Source organism: Tasmannia lanceolata, unplaced genomic scaffold (assembly GCF_043159265.1).
Source record: "Tasmannia lanceolata isolate RefF3 unplaced genomic scaffold, GAP_Taslan_0.1 ptg000019l, whole genome shotgun sequence".
In the NCBI taxonomy this organism is placed as follows: Eukaryota; Viridiplantae; Streptophyta; class Magnoliopsida; order Canellales; family Winteraceae; genus Tasmannia; species Tasmannia lanceolata.
The window spans coordinates 12136901-12154441 of record NW_027518696.1 but is presented as its reverse complement, the minus strand read 5'-3'; the positions used below and the strand labels follow the sequence as shown (position 1 = coordinate 12154441).

The window sequence follows — 17541 nt, the reverse complement described above, 5'->3', positions numbered from 1 at the left end:
TGAAAGGGACTGGGTGAATGACCTTAAGGATATCTCTACCTCCCTTTCTTTTGGCTTTGTTTGCCATCCATTTCAAATAGCACATCATACTTTATCAAACAACACTTCATGCTTTTGGGTATGGAGTACGATGCACAACAGGCTTCTTTTCAACTTTATACATCGACCACCATGCTCAAGCAAATGAATCTTGATGTTGCCGAGTATCCAGTACAGTGCGCTTGTCTTTTGGTCTGTTAGCCGATGAAAATGGGTTGATTTCGTAGGCCAATGCCACGGATGGGTGTTTGAAACATTAGAGGAGAGGGGAGTAACTGCTTTGACGGCGGCAGTAATTTGAAGCGGGCGAGGCAAAGATCGATACGAGCAATGATGTGGTCACTGTTTGAGTGGTCGGTTTGAATGCGGGTGCAGCGATGGTTGCGGAAATAATGTGAAGCTGGGTAGAGAGTTTCCTTCCATGATTCATAGACAGTGTAACACAGAGAGATGAAGAACATGAAGATAAAAACCCAGACAAGGAAATTATGTATTTTCTTTCTGTACGTCAAAGGCAGGTTGGATCGGTAGGCTTTGATACCATAAAGAGTTTTGGAGATTTTATTAATCTCAGTTGATTACAATTAATCACAATGAGTACTTAAATAGACTCCTTAAAGATAAACATGGAGAGATAGGGATGAGATCATGAAAGGATAATCCCAATCTCTCTATCTAAATTAACTACTTACTCAACCAAATCTATCACCCAATATCAAATGATCAAATCCACTAGATCTGATATACTCTAACATGGATTTCCTGCGTGTTACCAATTTCTAACTTGAGCATTAGAGGGTCTTCCTGGAGTCCAAACTCTGGGACCTCTAACGTGTGTTCTTTGAACGCAGGACGTGCACAGATCAAGGTTAAACCCAAGCTCATCCAACCAGAGTGGATTTTGGCACCAACAGATGTTATTGGTATAACAAAATCTATGGATTTATCCAGAGAACAACTAGGTGGAGATTAACGTGAGGATGAATGGTCCCTACAGAATGAACACCCCATGCATAAGATAAAGAACTATAAAAATCAATTGTTTAGCATTTGAGCCTTGATGGATCAAGAATTTACTATCGTTCTATCGAACTTTTCTCAACGGCCTTAATTGCCCAGAATTGTGATCGCCGGTTAGACCAACGGCTCTGATGACATAAAAATGGCACATGCAAGCCGCTAAGAGTCTTTCTTAGGAACGAGTATAGCAGTCACTGTCTTCCTTGCATTTTCCATTTATCCGATTTTTCAAGAATTATTGAGAACAAAAATATATTGTTAGATAATTACTTGCTTGTATCCTTGTTATGTTTTCTAAATTTGAAGATGAGAGTGTGCCAATGTGAGCAGAAGCTTCATGTTTCTTCTAGGTAATATTTGGTCTGTTTTGACACATTAATTGTAATATTTTTTACATCTAATTAAGCAATAATATGTGCATGCTTAGTTTGATAATTACATTTTCTTGACATCCCATTTTCTTTTATCTTAACCGACTACAGTTAGTTGAGGCGACTCCAATGATAAGCATCGTGATACTTTTCATGGGCAAATCGACGTAGTCGCCTTTTTTTATGATCAAGGGGTATTGTTTGCTAATAGTTATAATTATCTTAATCTTTAGCAACAAATTAATTTTGAGATTCTAGTGGAGCGGAAGAAAAAGATCTCAAAACCATAAACAAAGTACAATTTTAACACCTTTGATTTATGATTTTTGGAAAAAAAAACCTCAACACAAAGAAAAGAAATAACTAAACTATTCTAATGTAACTTGAATAAAAACTAAAAATATGACTAAAATAACCCTAAAGTAGAAATCTCATAATAGACATGTATCATGTCTGTAACTTTCTCAAATGATGTCCATATCACGTGATCTTGGGCTCATTAGATATATAATCGAAAAAAAATTATAATATACCAAAAAAATTCAAACGAATAAAATTTGATGTCCAAAAATATGCTTCAATTAAGATGATTAGAATGTTGGCCCCAATTTGATGGATCAATAAGTGGTGTTGTGATCAAAAGAGAAAGATAAGGGAGCTTGGGAGATACACTGCCAAAGAGCCCGTGTAGAGCTCCACCAAAAACACAAATGTAACACCAAAATATAAAGAGAACTTCTATATATAAAAAACAACTTATTAGAAATCTCTACAGTTGTTCTCCCTTAAACCTTTATGCTTGAAGATTTCTTCTAACCTTATACCCTTGAAGCTCTTTAAGCTTAAAATTTCTACATACTGGTAGAATAGCAAATGCATTAAACACATAGTTGTAGTTCCCATGAGTCCTCTAGGTATCATAGCAATAACATAAGAACTCACCATTTGACTCTTTGATAATCTGCCTAGACATTAAGAACTCTAGAAAACACTACTCTTACATTTTCCACTCTGACTTTTGAAAGTCACCAACTACACCCCCTGAGGTTTCAATCTGTATGAGGTAAACCCCCTCAGTTGACGGTTTGTCCACAGATCAAAGGGTTAGGATGATGCTATTGAGTTGATTTTTTAAGCACACCCTATCTATGTTAAGGCCCATCAAATGAACACTTTGGATCATCTAAACAATGTCAACCCACTTTGTTTTTGGTAGCATTTGGATACAGGTATGGGGTTTGGAGGAGGTATGGGGTCTTCATTAGCATTGATAGTGTTTCAAAAGAGGGGGTCTACCTTATGCAAATTGAAGCCTCAGGGGTGTAGTTGGTGACTTTTAAAAGTCACGGTTAGAGTTGAAAATGTCATAAAGTTGAGGGGGTGTAACTGTATTTTTCCCTAAATCCCAAATGGGGATCTGCTAGCGTCCATTGCAGAAGGCATTTTGCGGCGCGTCTGTTGCATGAGAGTGAGCCACCTCATATGAATACATGAATAAGACAAAATTTGAGCCTATGTGGCTACTCTCATGCAACAAACACTCCGCAAAATGCCTTCTGCGATGGACGCTATCAAATCCCAAATGATATTCATAGTTTAAAAACTTGCTGACCCATCCACATCTCAGTTTCTTCAATCTTCTTAGAAAACCCTCATATCCTGAGAAACTATCTCAAATAGAGTTGGGTATTATAAATCCACGTGTACATCGCTTTTCCCTCCTCCAACCATTAAGACTGGACTCAAACTCCAGCCCACCGAAACCCTCTCTCTCTCTCTCTCTCTCTCTCTCTCTCTCTCTCTGCAAATCAAGGTAACGATGTTGCTCTAAATCTTGTAAATGGAAATTCAATTTCCGAAAACCACATTTTATTATCAGTTCTTTTCTTTATTTCTGAAAATTCCAAAACCCCCCTTATGTACAGAGAAATTGCAATTTGGGTTTTCTCTTAAATTATAATTTTACTATGGGAGGATTTACTATTCTTTTTGACAATTTAAGCCCTTGTTTTGGTACCTTCCACCCCCTTTTTTTGGTTAGAGGTTTTCAGTTGGCTTATACAAGTCATTGGAATTTGTAACAACCATGAACAGATTCTAAGTGAGTGACGGAAGGTGACCAAACAGAGTTGTGTGGGTAGGGGCTGAAAATATCAGATCCCCTTTATTTATCTAATTATCCCTAATGCATTCTATTATAATAATATAATGTACAACACCTCTATTGCTAATAGATTTGGATTGACCATAGCCCAAAATCTGCTCTGAATAGACAATCATAACCATCTGATTAAGTGCTTGCAAATAGATGGTGAAGTAAAAATATTGGTGATTATCCACATTCAATGGCCAAAGTACATTGAGCAGATTACTAGGATTGCATAATCATTGTAATTGTCAATGCCAATCCAAGGTAGAGCCCACCATGTAGATGGTTCAGATCGATCAAAGATGACCCCACCTATCAAATACAAGCATGTTGCATTGAATCATTCGACGTCAAGCACTGTATAAATTTGTCTTTCATTAGAATCAGTCTTTTTCTTGCAATGCAGAAAGATGCCTAATTGAATTCGTTCAATGAAAAAGTGAAGAAGGTTTTCTTTTGAATCTGTTTCTACAATTTTGATGGCTTCAAAATTGAATTTACATTCAAGCATTCCCATGTCTTCAAGCTCTTCCTACACTTCATCCATTGCCACTTATACATTTCCCTTGGGAGTCAAAGCCCATGATGGATTACCTTTGTTTGGTACTACTTCACTGAGGCTACAATGCCGGCCAGCTCTAGCACAAGCATGGTCACGGCGATTGTTCCTACCGTCAGTGTCGGGCATTTGGGATGCATTGACAGGTGGGAACTCTGCCCGCGAAGCTGTAATTACCGTCACACGAGGAATGCAACTTTTCAGACAGGTATATAATGTTCCTTTCTACTCCGTGTCGGTTTTTTTACCCAAATGACCTCTTAGCCATTACCATACTTCTGTTTGTTTCTAAGGGTAATGTTCATGGGTCATTGGTGGAGTTTGATAAAGCAATGGAGTTGGATCCTCGCCAGAAGTCATGTACATTGCTAGCTTACATTATTTTGCATTTGCGGTATTACATATTTTTTCCCAAATTCTTATATGACTATCAATTCCCATTCTGCAATTACCGTGATCAGATCTTTGGCAAAGGGGGCTATCATTGTATTACCTGAATAGGTAGTTATGTTGCTGATATTGGTTTATTCATGTTGCACATTTATTTGCAATATTAGGAGAATGAAATGTGTAAAGACATTCTAGTTGTCTTTTGTAGGTTTGAAGAAGGGGCAGAGCAATTTAGACTAGATGTTGCAGCGAATCCAAATGACACGGAGGAGTCAATATGGTCTTTTCTCTGTGAAGCTCAGTTGTATGGGGTGGACGAAGCAAGGAAACGCTTCCTGGAGGCAAGTCATTTTGAGGATTTTATTTTCTTTTATATTGTTTTATGTGAATGTGAAGTTCATCATTTGCTTGGATTGTACGCATACTAATCTCTTTAGAACTTTCTTGATTAATTTTACCCTTCTTTAACTTTATACCTTGAAAGTGCCCAATTTAACATCAAGAAGTTGAGTTTGAGATTCTTGTAGTTGTTAGTGGAAAATATGCTTTGTCATGGAAACAAGATTAAATGCTATTTGACTTTAGTTTGCATAACGTTTACTATTTCAAGATATGCACTGGTATATCTAGTTTCTGTCACGATTCTGTAAATGATTTGAACATATCTTCATGAAGCAAATTTGCTTTCCGTATCTATTTTTAATTTTCTATTTTGCTATACAATGTTTGGCACTTTAAACAAACTGATTACGTTGCTATATCTGATGCTGCTTCTATAATCGTTTCAACTAGTAATTTGTTGTTGTAGCAAGAGTTTTTTTTCCCTCTTTTGAAAAGTTGCAAATCAAATTTCAGTTAATCACATTTTCATTGGATTCTTAACTTGGTTGAGTATCTGATCAAGCCTTTTCAATTTTTTGCTCTTAGCAATCTATAAACATTAAAATAAATAGAGTAAGCAAACTAGTATAACACCTATAAACTTTCACAGCTTTACGATTCATATTGAATAACTAGTTAATTGGTTAAAACCTTAAAACCATCAGTCACATTCGCAAGATTCACAATTTGCACTTCACAAGTAACAGGTGAAAGCTTTCACTTCACTTTGAAGTTCAAAGTTCAAACCATAGAGGAAACAAAAATTGTAACAATGCTTTCTATTTCCCATTCCCAATACAAAAACAAACCACGAAGCAATTACAGGCAAAGAGCATCTCTTGCTTCTCGCTTCTTTCTGTTCTTTAAAATCTAGCATAATCCTACTTTCCTATAATAAAACATTGGGTGGGTAAAAATTTTTAAAATTAATTTATATTTTCTTCTTTTTATTTTCTTTAATCATTCAAACATTATTGATAGCTTTTTTCCATGATTTTCCTTTTTAAAGTGATAACCAGCTATGTTGGAAGAAGAAGAAAATTACATTAATGGCCTAGATGGTCATGATAAAAAATAAATAGAAATGATTTTCCTTTTTTCTTCCCAAGAGAAACTAATAGTTTTGGAAATATACTGAGAAATTGGTTGTTTCTTTTTTGTTGAAGAATTCCATTGCTTTTCTTGACCATATTGACATAATTTGTTCTTTTTATTCTTCTTTATTTAGATCTATAAGAATATTGATGCTTTCATCATAATCAATATGCAAACTTTCTTCTTTACTTTCCATAATTCAAGATTGTATTATTCTTCATGATTTATCCTGATTATTTTATACTTTTACTTGTAGACTGGAACATCTCCGAGAACTTCATGATTTCCTTAATAGGAAAAGATTTTTTTTAATCTTTGACAATTTGAAATTTCTCCCAAGAAAAATGGGCTCTTGGGATAAAAATAGAAATGACTGAGATTTTGGTAATTTTGAAATTTAAGCAAAAATACTTAGAAGTATTATATAAATGAGAAGACATGCAGATTCTTTTGAAGGCAAGTTTATCCTAAGAAGTTCAATATTGTTTTCCTTATTAATTACAAATTATGCAGGTTGGTCGAGACCCACGACCTGTCATGCGGGAAGCCTATAATATGTTCAAAGATGGTGGGAACCCTGACAAGGTGTGGATAGATGCTCTTACTGTATATTTTTATGTCTGAGCTACATAGAACTTTCCAAGTCAATATCATCATGTTACACTTCTTCATTTCTTTCTTGTTACTTCTGCAGTTCATTTATCCATGTATCTTTTTTAAATTGTATGATTGAACTGCATTTCTCTACGAGTGTGCATATCTTTAATGTATTGCCACTGATAAACTTAAGAGGTCTCCATCTAATAGGGTATAAATCTGAAAAATGGTGACATGTCACTCAAAATGTTATGCTGGGCAAGGGCCTCCTACAACAGAATACATTGGCATGCTTTAAAGGATTATGGTAGTCAAATTTCATGAGTCATGAGCCTACATGTGGATAATTTTATGAATGAAGCTACAATTAGATTTGGAGCTCATGTAGTTGGTGCTCTTCTATGAGTTTTGAGGAGGGCCCTGTTCGTTTGAAATTGTGGCAACCGATTGACATCCCCCAATCCAATTATTGGACCCAAAATTAATGTGTAATTTTGGGTCCAATAATCGGATTGGGGATGGCAATCGGTTGTCATAATCCCAAATGAACAGGACATAAGATGGTGAGTTGATGATGACAACATTTTGATTTTCGAATTTGCTATTATAAACACATAATTATAATTTATAAGCTGTCAGATACCATGACTTTTTAGTGAAAACTTATATGACTAATTGCTACATCACCATTTTGATTGTAGAATTCAATGCAAAATAATTTTATGTATGCAACATGCAATGTCATGCTTCCAAGTTAAAACCACATTTGTTTAGCAAACTTTCGGTGGATATAGCTACTAGATGAGTTTGATTTGAGGACAATAGAAGTTTGGCCGACACTTTGAATTTATTGCCGACACACTTGTCGTGTTGTGTCCGACATGACAGCCATGTCCACACGTGTCAACACTCCTTTAGACAATTTTAAGTGTACTGCTAGAAGTGACAATAACTTTATATGTATGTATGTGTTTGAGTGTGACTCTATTTTTAGATTTTTAGGGGTTTCCATGTTAGATACCTCATATCCTTTCTCTTTGGTTGTTCTTCCTATTTATAGAAGAGTTTTAGTGTACTTTGGAAACAACCACCACTTCCCTTGTTTTTTGTTTTGTGTCCTCATTATCCTCCTTCGGAAGTTACATAACTCTACTCTTTGGTGTGAGGATAAGGCTGACTAACCCACCCTTCTTTCTCACTTGATTTACTTTCTCTAATTTGGTCGTGAGTTTCCCATCTCTTTCTTATCACCTTCTTTTTTACCAAAGGTGTTTACTTTATCTTCTTTTTTTACTACTTTGAATTTAAGAAGCCTTTCTCTAGTTTGCTTGTGGGTTTCGATCTATATTTATTTATTTATTTTTAAAGTTAACAGCTCTATTAAAAGCATGGTTTTAAATTTCGACCAAAATCCGAAATTTCGGATTTCGGTGGGGACCGAAACCGAAATTTGATATTTAGCAAAATACCAAATTTCGGAATTTCAGTAATTTCAGTCTGAAATTTCAAGAAAATGGCATTTTCTTACAAAATTTCATTCGAAATTTCAGTCCCAAATTCCGAAGCTTAATACCAAATTTCCGACCGAAATTTCGGATTTCTGTGGGGTCTAAAATAGGTACCGAAACCGAAATTTAAACCTTGATTAAAAGTGGCCCAAATTACATTCAAAATGGGGACAAAATGCCCCCTACAATACGGAAGACCCCTACATCTGCCATGTGAGACACTCTCCAAAAACAGAGTCCACCTTAAAAATCCTACATAAGTCCAACTCTCTCCAACTCTGAACAATCTACTGTTAGCTCCACTTTTACCGAGCGATGACATCAATTGCAACAAACCGTTAGCTCCCAACTTAATGTAGTTCCGCAGTCTGCTGGCCAAATAGCTAGATCTTCCCTTCCCACACCGTCTTTGGCCAGTTTATCGGCCTTTTCGTTAGCAAATATGTGCATGTGCTGGAGATATTGATGACACTAGGTCCTTGATTTCTGAGATGATGTCCGCAAGCACCCATGGTCCAATCGCTTTCTTGCTGGGCCATGATGTGACATTCATTGAGTCCCCTTTACCAATCAGTTGGACCATCCCATGAGTTGCATACCACCTCAGCCCCCATAGCAATGCTCATGTTTCCGCTTTTTTGGTGTCACAACTTCCTACCGGTCCTGAGAAAGAAAGAAGACAACGCCGATTCGAATCCCGAAAGAGTCCACCAATACCTCCAAGGCCCAGGTTCCCTTCTGAACTTAACGTCAAAATTTAGTTTAATCCACCTGCTTGGGGGATGTTTATTTTTTTATTTTTTTTGGTTGGTGGGTGGGGGGGGGGGGGGGGGGGGGAGGATCTGAGGAAGTATGCAACTCATCGATCACTATCGTTTTTTACCAAAGGATTTTACTTATCTTTTTTACCACCTCCTTTAATTCAGGAAGACACATGTGAGTTTTATTAGATTTATTTATTAATTTTTTGTGGAATTTATTTCTTTATTTTTACGAGGCTTTTTTTATTAATTTTTGTGCAATTCATTTCTTTATTTTTTACACATGTATTTATACCCTTAAAGAGGTGGACAACCATATTAAAGTAAGCTTACGATTGTTGTTAACTTTGATTAAGATTCTTTATGATAAATTTGTTTTAAACTTTTCCCATTTAAGGTCTTTTGGCCTCAAATGAACTCTTGTTATTCTTAGGAACATTGCTTTTCTTAAACCCGGGCGGGCCTCCTTAGGTTTTCATAAATCTCTTAGTTCATGAAGATTTATTCGAAATCATTTTGGAAGTTGAATCCCCTGTATTGACAAGGCAATTTGAGTCTACAAAGACTTCTTAAACTTCGGATTTTATCTTCATTTCCTTTTGGTAAACTTTAGTTCAACAGGCCCCAGTACAGCAAGTAGATACATTTTTTTATATTTTGGGTTGCTCTAATATAGACATTAGATCTCTTTAAGGTTAATCTAAGGGCTGAAATTTATCTTATACTAATGGTTAGGATTAACAACTGTTTTAAGGTGCTTTTGGCCTATATATATATATATATATATATATGAGAAAAGTGTAGCTAACTTAGCTACACCAACGGCTTAAAATACAGTGGGCCCCACATTGTTTGGGTGATGCAAACCATTCATTTGATGGGCCCTCACATAGATAGGGTGTGCCCAAAAAATCAGCTCCATAGGATCATCCCAACCCTACGATTTGTGGAGGCAAAATTGGACGTGTAAAAACCTTCACAAATCTATCAATTTTTGCCTTCACAGTTTGAAGGGTTGGGATGATCCTATGGAGCTGATTTTTTGGGCACACCCTATCAATGTGAGGGCCTATCAAATGAATGGTTTGGATCACCCAAATAATGTGGGCCCACTGTATTTTAAGCCGTCAGTGTAGCTAAGTTAGCTACACGTACGTGTAGCTTCACTTAACTCTCTCTCTCTCTCTCTCTCTCTCTCTCTCTATATATATATATATATATATATGAGAAAACGGTTCCTACACATGTGTAGATAAGTTATCTACACACTAGCTTAAAATACAGTGGGGGCCACATTATTTGGGTGATCCAAACCATTCATTTTTAAGGCCCTCACATAGATAGGGTGTCCATTAAAAATCAGATCCATAGGATCATCCTAACCATTCGAACTGTGGAGGCAAAAAATGGACTAATTTGTGAAGGTTTAAAGACATCCATTTTACCTCCACAAATCGTAGGGTTGGGATGATCCTATGGATCTGATTTTTTGTAGACACCCTATCTATGTGAGGGCCTTTAAAATGGATGGCTTGGATCACCCAAACAATGTGGGCCCATATATATATATATATATATATATATATATATATATATATGAGAATAGAGTTCCTAAGGTGTCACCTCATATAGCTTATATGAGGTGGCGCTTAAAAACATAAGGGGCCCACTTTGTTTGGATGATCCAAAGCATTCATTTGATAGGCCCTCACATAGATAGGGTGTGCCTAAAAAATTAACTTCATAGGATCATCCTAACCCTTCCATTTGTGGAGGTTGAAATGGATGGGTATAAACCTCCATAAATATGCCCATTTTTAACCTCCATAAATGGAAGGGTTAGGATGATCCTATGGACCTGATTTTTTGTAGGCACCATATCCATCTAAGGGCCTTTCAAATGAGTGGTTTGGATCACCCCAAAAATGTGGGCCCCATATGTTTTGTGAGCGCCACCTCATATAAGCTATATGAGGTGACACCTTAGGAACTCTATTCTCTATATATATATATATATATATATATATATATATATATGAGGAAAAGGATTGTGCGCTCGAGCGCACCCAGCTTACGGTGCGCTCGAGTGTCCAATCACATGTGGGCCCACTTTGTTAGGATGATCCAAATCATTCATTTGAAAGGCCCTTACATAGATGGGATGTGTACAAAATATCAGCTCCATGGGATCATCCTAACCCACCCATTTGTGGAGGTCAAAATGGACAGACACTGTTTGTCCACAAATCTGCCCATTTTTGCCCTCCACTTTTGTAGAGGTTAGGATGATTCAATGGAGCTGATTTTTGGTACACGGCCTTGCAAATGAATGGTTTGTTTGAATCACCACAAAAAATGTGGGACCCATGTGATTTGGGCACTCGAGCGCACAATCCTTTTCCTCTCTCTCTCTCTCTCTCTCTCTCTCTATATATATATATATATATATATATATATATATAAGCGTTTCTAAGCTCGAGATCAGATAAGCTTATCTGACGAGCTCAAAAACTCATGTGGGTCCACATTTTTGGGGTGATCCAAAGCATTCGTTTGAAAGGCCCTTACATGGATAGGGTGCCTACAAAAAATCAGGTCCATAGGATCATCCTAACCCTTCCAAAAGTGGAGGGACAAAATGGGCAGTTCTGTGGAGAAACGGTATCTGTCCATTTTTCCCTCCACTTTTGGAAGGGTTAGGATGATCCTCTGGACCTGATTTTTTGTAGGCACCCTATCCATGTAAGGGCCTTTCAAATGAATGCTTTGGATCACCCCAAAAATGTGGGCCCGCATGATTTTTTGACGCTTGAGCTCAGATAGCTTATCTGAGCTCGAGCTCAGAAACATAATCTAAGGGCTGAAATTTATCCTATACTAATGGTTATGATTAACAAGCTTTTTAAGGTGCTTTGGCCAAAATATAAAACACACACGCGCGCGCATGTGTGAATTTTTAGGTGGTCAATGAGTAGTTAAGAAAATTTTCTTCTAGGTTTTGGGTTTGACCTTTTATTGATCATGTTTTGATCAAATCTGTTCTCGTATTATCTCGCTCTGGCGTTGTTGTTTAAGATCTATTGGATTCTCTGTAAGATTGATCCATTAGCTAGTAAGTTTTCTATTTTTTATGTGATCTGGTAGTTTACATGTATCAGGCTGTCAGAGAGACTTCTAAGATAACCTGGAGATATTCTCTCTCATTAAATCTTTAAGGTTGTTCTATGTATTCTCTCAGAAGATGTCACATGATACCTGTTTTTCAGGTAAAGACTCAGGGTTTGTTGGGATCTAGCTTTACAACTATAGGGTCTACCAGGTCTATGAAGCTTCTGCTTAGTGCAACAAACCTATAAAAATGACCATGAAAGTTTAGATGAGCATGAAACTTCTACAGTGCATTATTTATATGGTTTCCAAAGATTGCTATTGCTGGACCAGTCCCTTTCCATTATTTGCAAAAGAAGATTGTTATACTTTGGGTAGGGTAAGGTTTTAGTTCATTGTTGTTCTTCTATGTATGATATTTTCTCAAGGGAAGTGATATATTCGCCCCCTTTTCCTTACTTGGGAGTCAGCCCCCTCTAGAGTATTTATGACTATTTTACACTAGAGGGGGTTGTCCCAAGTAAAAAGAAAAATGGAAATTTGCCTTTCTTAATTCAAAACATTAAACATTGTAGGACATCGATGAATAAGTGTGTCTGATTTTCAGATTGCTAGCAGGATTTCATTTTAGCTATCCAATTGATTAATGTCCTGGAGACTTATGTACTGTTGTAAAAATCCATCAGAACTGCTTGGATTGTATTTTGGCTATCTTGTTGTCAAATATTGAGGACAACTTCTATTAGCACTTAATTGATATCATTAGCATGAATTATAAAATCTGTAATCTTGGTTGCCGAAGTTGCATTTGTTATCAGGGATTCATCTAACCAAAACCTCTTGTTGGTTTTCTACAGCTTGTTTCAACATTTCTGCATGGTCAGGAGAGTGAATATTTCTACGCTTCTTTATATGCTGGGCTTTATCATGAATCTCAGGTTGGTTATTGACCTTTTTTCTTTTTGAGTGACAAAGGTGGGTTCTATTTATTTTATTTTCCTTTTTTCGAATGAGACTAAGGTTGGTTCTATTTGGCCAACATCATGTTTTTTTTTCTGAATGGTTATTTGGCCAACATCGTTAAATGCATGTTTAATTTATGGAGTCTATAGCATCTCAAAGAAATAACTACTTGTTGTGGTTTTTTCACTATTTGTTTATGTGGACCTATTAGTGAAGGGTTAAGTGTTCATTTATATTTATGTCAATCATATAAATATTTCAAAGCATAGAACATATCAGAGTGCTTATCTGATATGGTATCAGAGTTGAAGATAAAAAAGATCTAATTCAATAACTTTGTAAGAAGGAATTACAAGTGCTTTTCCAAAGTTAAAGTTCATACAACACCTTTCATGCTAGAGAAAAGGAACCAAACGTCATCGTGCGGAAATCCAAACTATCTTGGATGGTCATATCCTTCATTCACTTTCAAGTTCAACTTTAACCTTTATTTCATCATTCGTTTATTATTTTTATCCATTCTCTGTTTTTGATCTGCAAATATTTATGTCTATTAGATAAATGATTATGCGGTATAGAAATGTAAAGCAGTCCATTGGATTCATCTTATAATCTAGGGTAAAAAGTTACATGAAATGTTTTTTATGAAATATTTTTACGAGCTACCGGATGAAGATACTGTCGGTTGTTGGTGAAGTCGAAAATTGGGGGATATGTAAACTCTCTTTGTAGGTTCTGTAGGCTTTTTGGGCATAAGAACCTGTTCTATGCCGTTCATATGCCGTAATCAGGGGGGACTCCTGGTCCCCCCTGCTTTCTTTTAACGACTTTAGTGTATAAATATATTGTCACTTTTCAAAAGAAAATCTTGTAATCTAAAATATATGGATACTTATATCTGCAATTTTAATTTGTGTTTATTACATTGGATGAGTAGTGTCGCTTTTAGAAATTTTAATAGTTTCTGAAGTGAACCTCATGCATGAATTGGTCCCTCCTATATCAGCTTTCTTGTATGTCTTGCCCTCTTGTGTGTCAATATCCATGGACGGCCAAGGTGTCTTTTTGGTTTTGATGTTAGCTTCCCCTGCAGGTTCTTTGAGTTCTTGGATAGCACCTTACCTTTTTCTTTATCACAATCCTAGTCACATGATTTGACAACATTAATTGAAATCATAACCTACCTACAGGAAAGGAGTTAAATGAATTATGCAATTTAATCGATGGTGTGAATATAGTAGTCTGTAATTTATTGCGTTTATATTTTCCTTCCCTCTTTCACCATTAATTTGTCCATTCTCTATACTGCCACACAATGGCAATCTTCTAATTGTATATACCTCAGAGAATTGTATTAGCTAAGAAGCTTTGGGGGTAGGCGTTGATAGTCTTCTTAGACACCTCTTATGAGAGCTTGAACCTCTTGTTCGTTTGACTTGTTTCCCAAGGATGCCTTTTCAATGGCTCAATATCAGATTTACTTGGTATCTGTGCAATGTTAGAAAGAGCTTGTGTTTTGATAGACAACCCTGTGCCCTTATAAGAAACAGAGTTCTATTCTCTATGTTGGCGTCTTATCCGGCCAACGTCAAAATGTTCATGAAAGATATTCTGATCTCAGATATTGATTTTCTGTAATATTTGGAGTTTGGACTTGAACCCCCTTCCCCTTGCCATTTTTTTGTGTTCTATTTATCCATGGTGCCCTGTTTTAGAAACTGAAATTGTTACTTTTGGTGTGTGATGTCTTGCAATAGTGAAATTTCATTCTTTTCTACTAATTTCTACATTATTTGGAGAGAGATCTGAACCCTTTTACGGCTCATTCAACATTCAACAATGGATCTTGAAAAAGGAGATACCTTGATTCTGAAATGATGAGAAGAAATACGACACTTGGAAATACCATTTTCAGTTATTCCTTTAGGAAAAAGGCCTCTGGCAATGTATTTGTAGGACAAAGGAACAACTTGAAATTACTGCTATCAAGGAGTATCAGACTTGGGAGATAAACAATGCCAAAATTGTTTCTTGGATCCTGAGTTTTGCGGATATTTTGCTAGGGATACCTACATTGGCCTTCAATAATGCACAGGAGATGAGGGATTATCTGGAAAAGGTGTATCAGCAATCAGACTTGTCTCTGTGAACTTCAAATAGAGTCTGGTATCTTTACATATGACGGGGAGAAAAATAGTGAGGTGTATTATGCCGGGTTTATGATCCAATGCTCACAATATGAGTTGGGGGAGTATAACTAAAGCCTACTGCATAAAAACTGTGAAGAGAATTACCAAGCAAAAGATGTTACAGTATCTATGAAAATGCAACCAGATTATGAAATTGTGAGGGAAAATGCTCTTAATTGTTGAATTTTATCTAGTATGGATTCGGTATTTGGAGAACTTCTCGGGGAGGAGACCTGAATACACACTCAAGCTATTATTGGAGGTAAAAGTGAAATTGGATCAGCCTTCTTAGTTCAGTGAGGGAAAGGGAAAGATTGGCCAAAGGATTGCGTGATAATTATCTTTGGATCATGGAATCTTGAATTTATTAGCAAGTGATAGCATTACCATTGTACACGCAGTTTCTAGTTCTTATAGATTGACTAAAGTTCAAAAAAGGTGATTATGAGTTTGGGTATGTGTATTGCTACTTTAACAACTTTATTTTCATGCAGAATGACCCAAATGCTGCCAAATTTCATGTACTTGCTGCATCTCAATCTCTATACGGACTAAAGTCAGTAAATCTTATTCTCTCTCTTCTCTAATGACATAAATTGGTCCAATTGTAACTGATTATTGTCTTTCTCTATTCACAGAGGTCAATCAAATCTTTGAATCTGGTAGTTTAGTTCTACAATATTATTGATTAAGCTACCATTCTGTATTGCAGGTCTGATGACTATATGGTTTCCCTTGCAAAGGTTCATTGTCTTTGTCGAAATTGGAATCCAAATTAACCATTCAGTGCAGGTAGAAATGACTGAATGCAATTGCTATCAATTGCCTGCAAACCTAGCTTAGTTATTGTTCAAGAGCAAGCTTCCAAAGCCTTTTGAAGAAAGTTAATGTATTGTAAAGTTGTTTATTAGTGCAAATCCTTGAAAATTCAAAAAAGTATTCTGAAAACAATAGGCGTGCAACTTGGGTCGGGTTGAGGGCAACCCTAACCCAACCCGAGATAGCATTCCCTCAACCCTAACCCGACCCAACCCCAGCCTCGGGTTGAGGATGGTCAACCCTAACCCAACCCGCCTCCAAATCGGGTCGGGTTGGGTTCGCATTGGGATCGGGTTCATCTAGGGCCAAACAGAAAAATACAAGAAAGAAAAACATAATCCTGAGAAAGTAATGATAAAATTAGAGGACGGAGGTCGGGTTTGGGTCGGGTCGGGTTGCGAAGTCCTCAACTCTAACCCAACCCAAATTTAAATTGGGTTGGCTTTTCCCAACCCAACCCGAGCCAAAATTGGGTTGAACCCCTCAGGTTTGGGTTGAGCCCGACCCAAGTTGCACCCCTAGAAAACATCCACAAAAGATCTAGAGTTAAAAAAAAATTGGGAAATATGAGAGTATTTTTTTAAAGTTCGGGTTGGGATCGGGTTCATCTAGGGCCAAACAGAAAAATACAAGAAAGATAAAGTAATGATAAAATTAGAGGACGAGGTCGGGTTTGAGTCGGGTCAGGTTGCGAAGTCCTCAACCCTAACCCAACCCAAATTTAAATCGGGTTGGCTTTTCCCAACCCAACCCGAGAAAATGCCAACCCAGCCCAAGCCAAAATCGGGTTGAACCTGTCGGGTTCGGGTTGAGCCCGACCCAAGTTGCACCCCTAGAAAACATCCACAAAAGATCTAGAGTTAAAATTTTTTTGGGAAATATGAGGATTTTTTTAAAAGGATATAAAGGTAATTTCTTGTTTTCTCAACGGTTTCTTTTTATAATTTTTTAGAAAATTAAATTACAGTTTTCCAAAACTATTTTTTGTGTTTTTGGCATTTTCTCAAGAGGCCTAAGTACAAATTTTTTTTTTTTTTGGTATTCCATGTGATTTGTTGCAACAATTTAAACACTTACCCGAAAAGCAAGAATAATTTGTAAATTTTTTAAAATTTTGAGTACCTTTTATAAATTTTATAAAAAAATATTTGGAAAAAACTTTCCAGATACTTTGCAAATCCGGAATACTATTTTGCAAATTATTTAGGTTTTTAGTTACTTTTGTCATTGACGAGGGTTTGTAATGTTCGGTTCTTTAGGTCAATGATCAGCCCAACAGAGGGTCATTATCAGAAATCCGAAAAATCCAAAGTAAAGAAAATATTTTGAGGTTGGCAAAGTTCTTGGGGTGTCCTTTCTCTTTGGAGGAAGAAAGAGAATGGGTAGTGGTGGGAATATTGAAGCTATGTAGTTTTAAGAAATTGAGCGATCTAGAAGTGAACAAGACAGGGGAAACGATTATGAACATTGAGAATAATATCTTCTTTAGAATAGGGGAGGTGGGTGATTGGGCCAACCGTCTCACACTTTCAATGATAGAGCGTTTAGATCATGTCACGGACCAGAAGTTGCACTCACCTTCCGATTTCATT

At 36.6% G+C, this 17541-nt stretch overlaps 1 protein-coding gene across 1 annotated transcript; it reads left to right on the top strand.

The window, feature by feature from the left end:
* Positions 1-3081: 3081 nt before the first annotated feature.
* Positions 3082-16040, top strand: LOC143853411 (Tetratricopeptide repeat (TPR)-like superfamily protein). The gene is made up of 9 exons (XM_077363163.1): positions 3082-3243; positions 3986-4346; positions 4432-4498; positions 4600-4639; positions 4737-4869; positions 6518-6589; positions 12836-12916; positions 15625-15686; positions 15843-16040. The coding sequence occupies exons 2-9, from the start codon at positions 4059-4061 to the stop codon at positions 15907-15909; spliced, it is 810 nt and encodes a 269-aa protein (XP_077219278.1). The 5' UTR covers positions 3082-3243; positions 3986-4058; the 3' UTR covers positions 15910-16040.
* The last annotated feature ends 1501 nt before the right edge of the window (positions 16041-17541 follow it).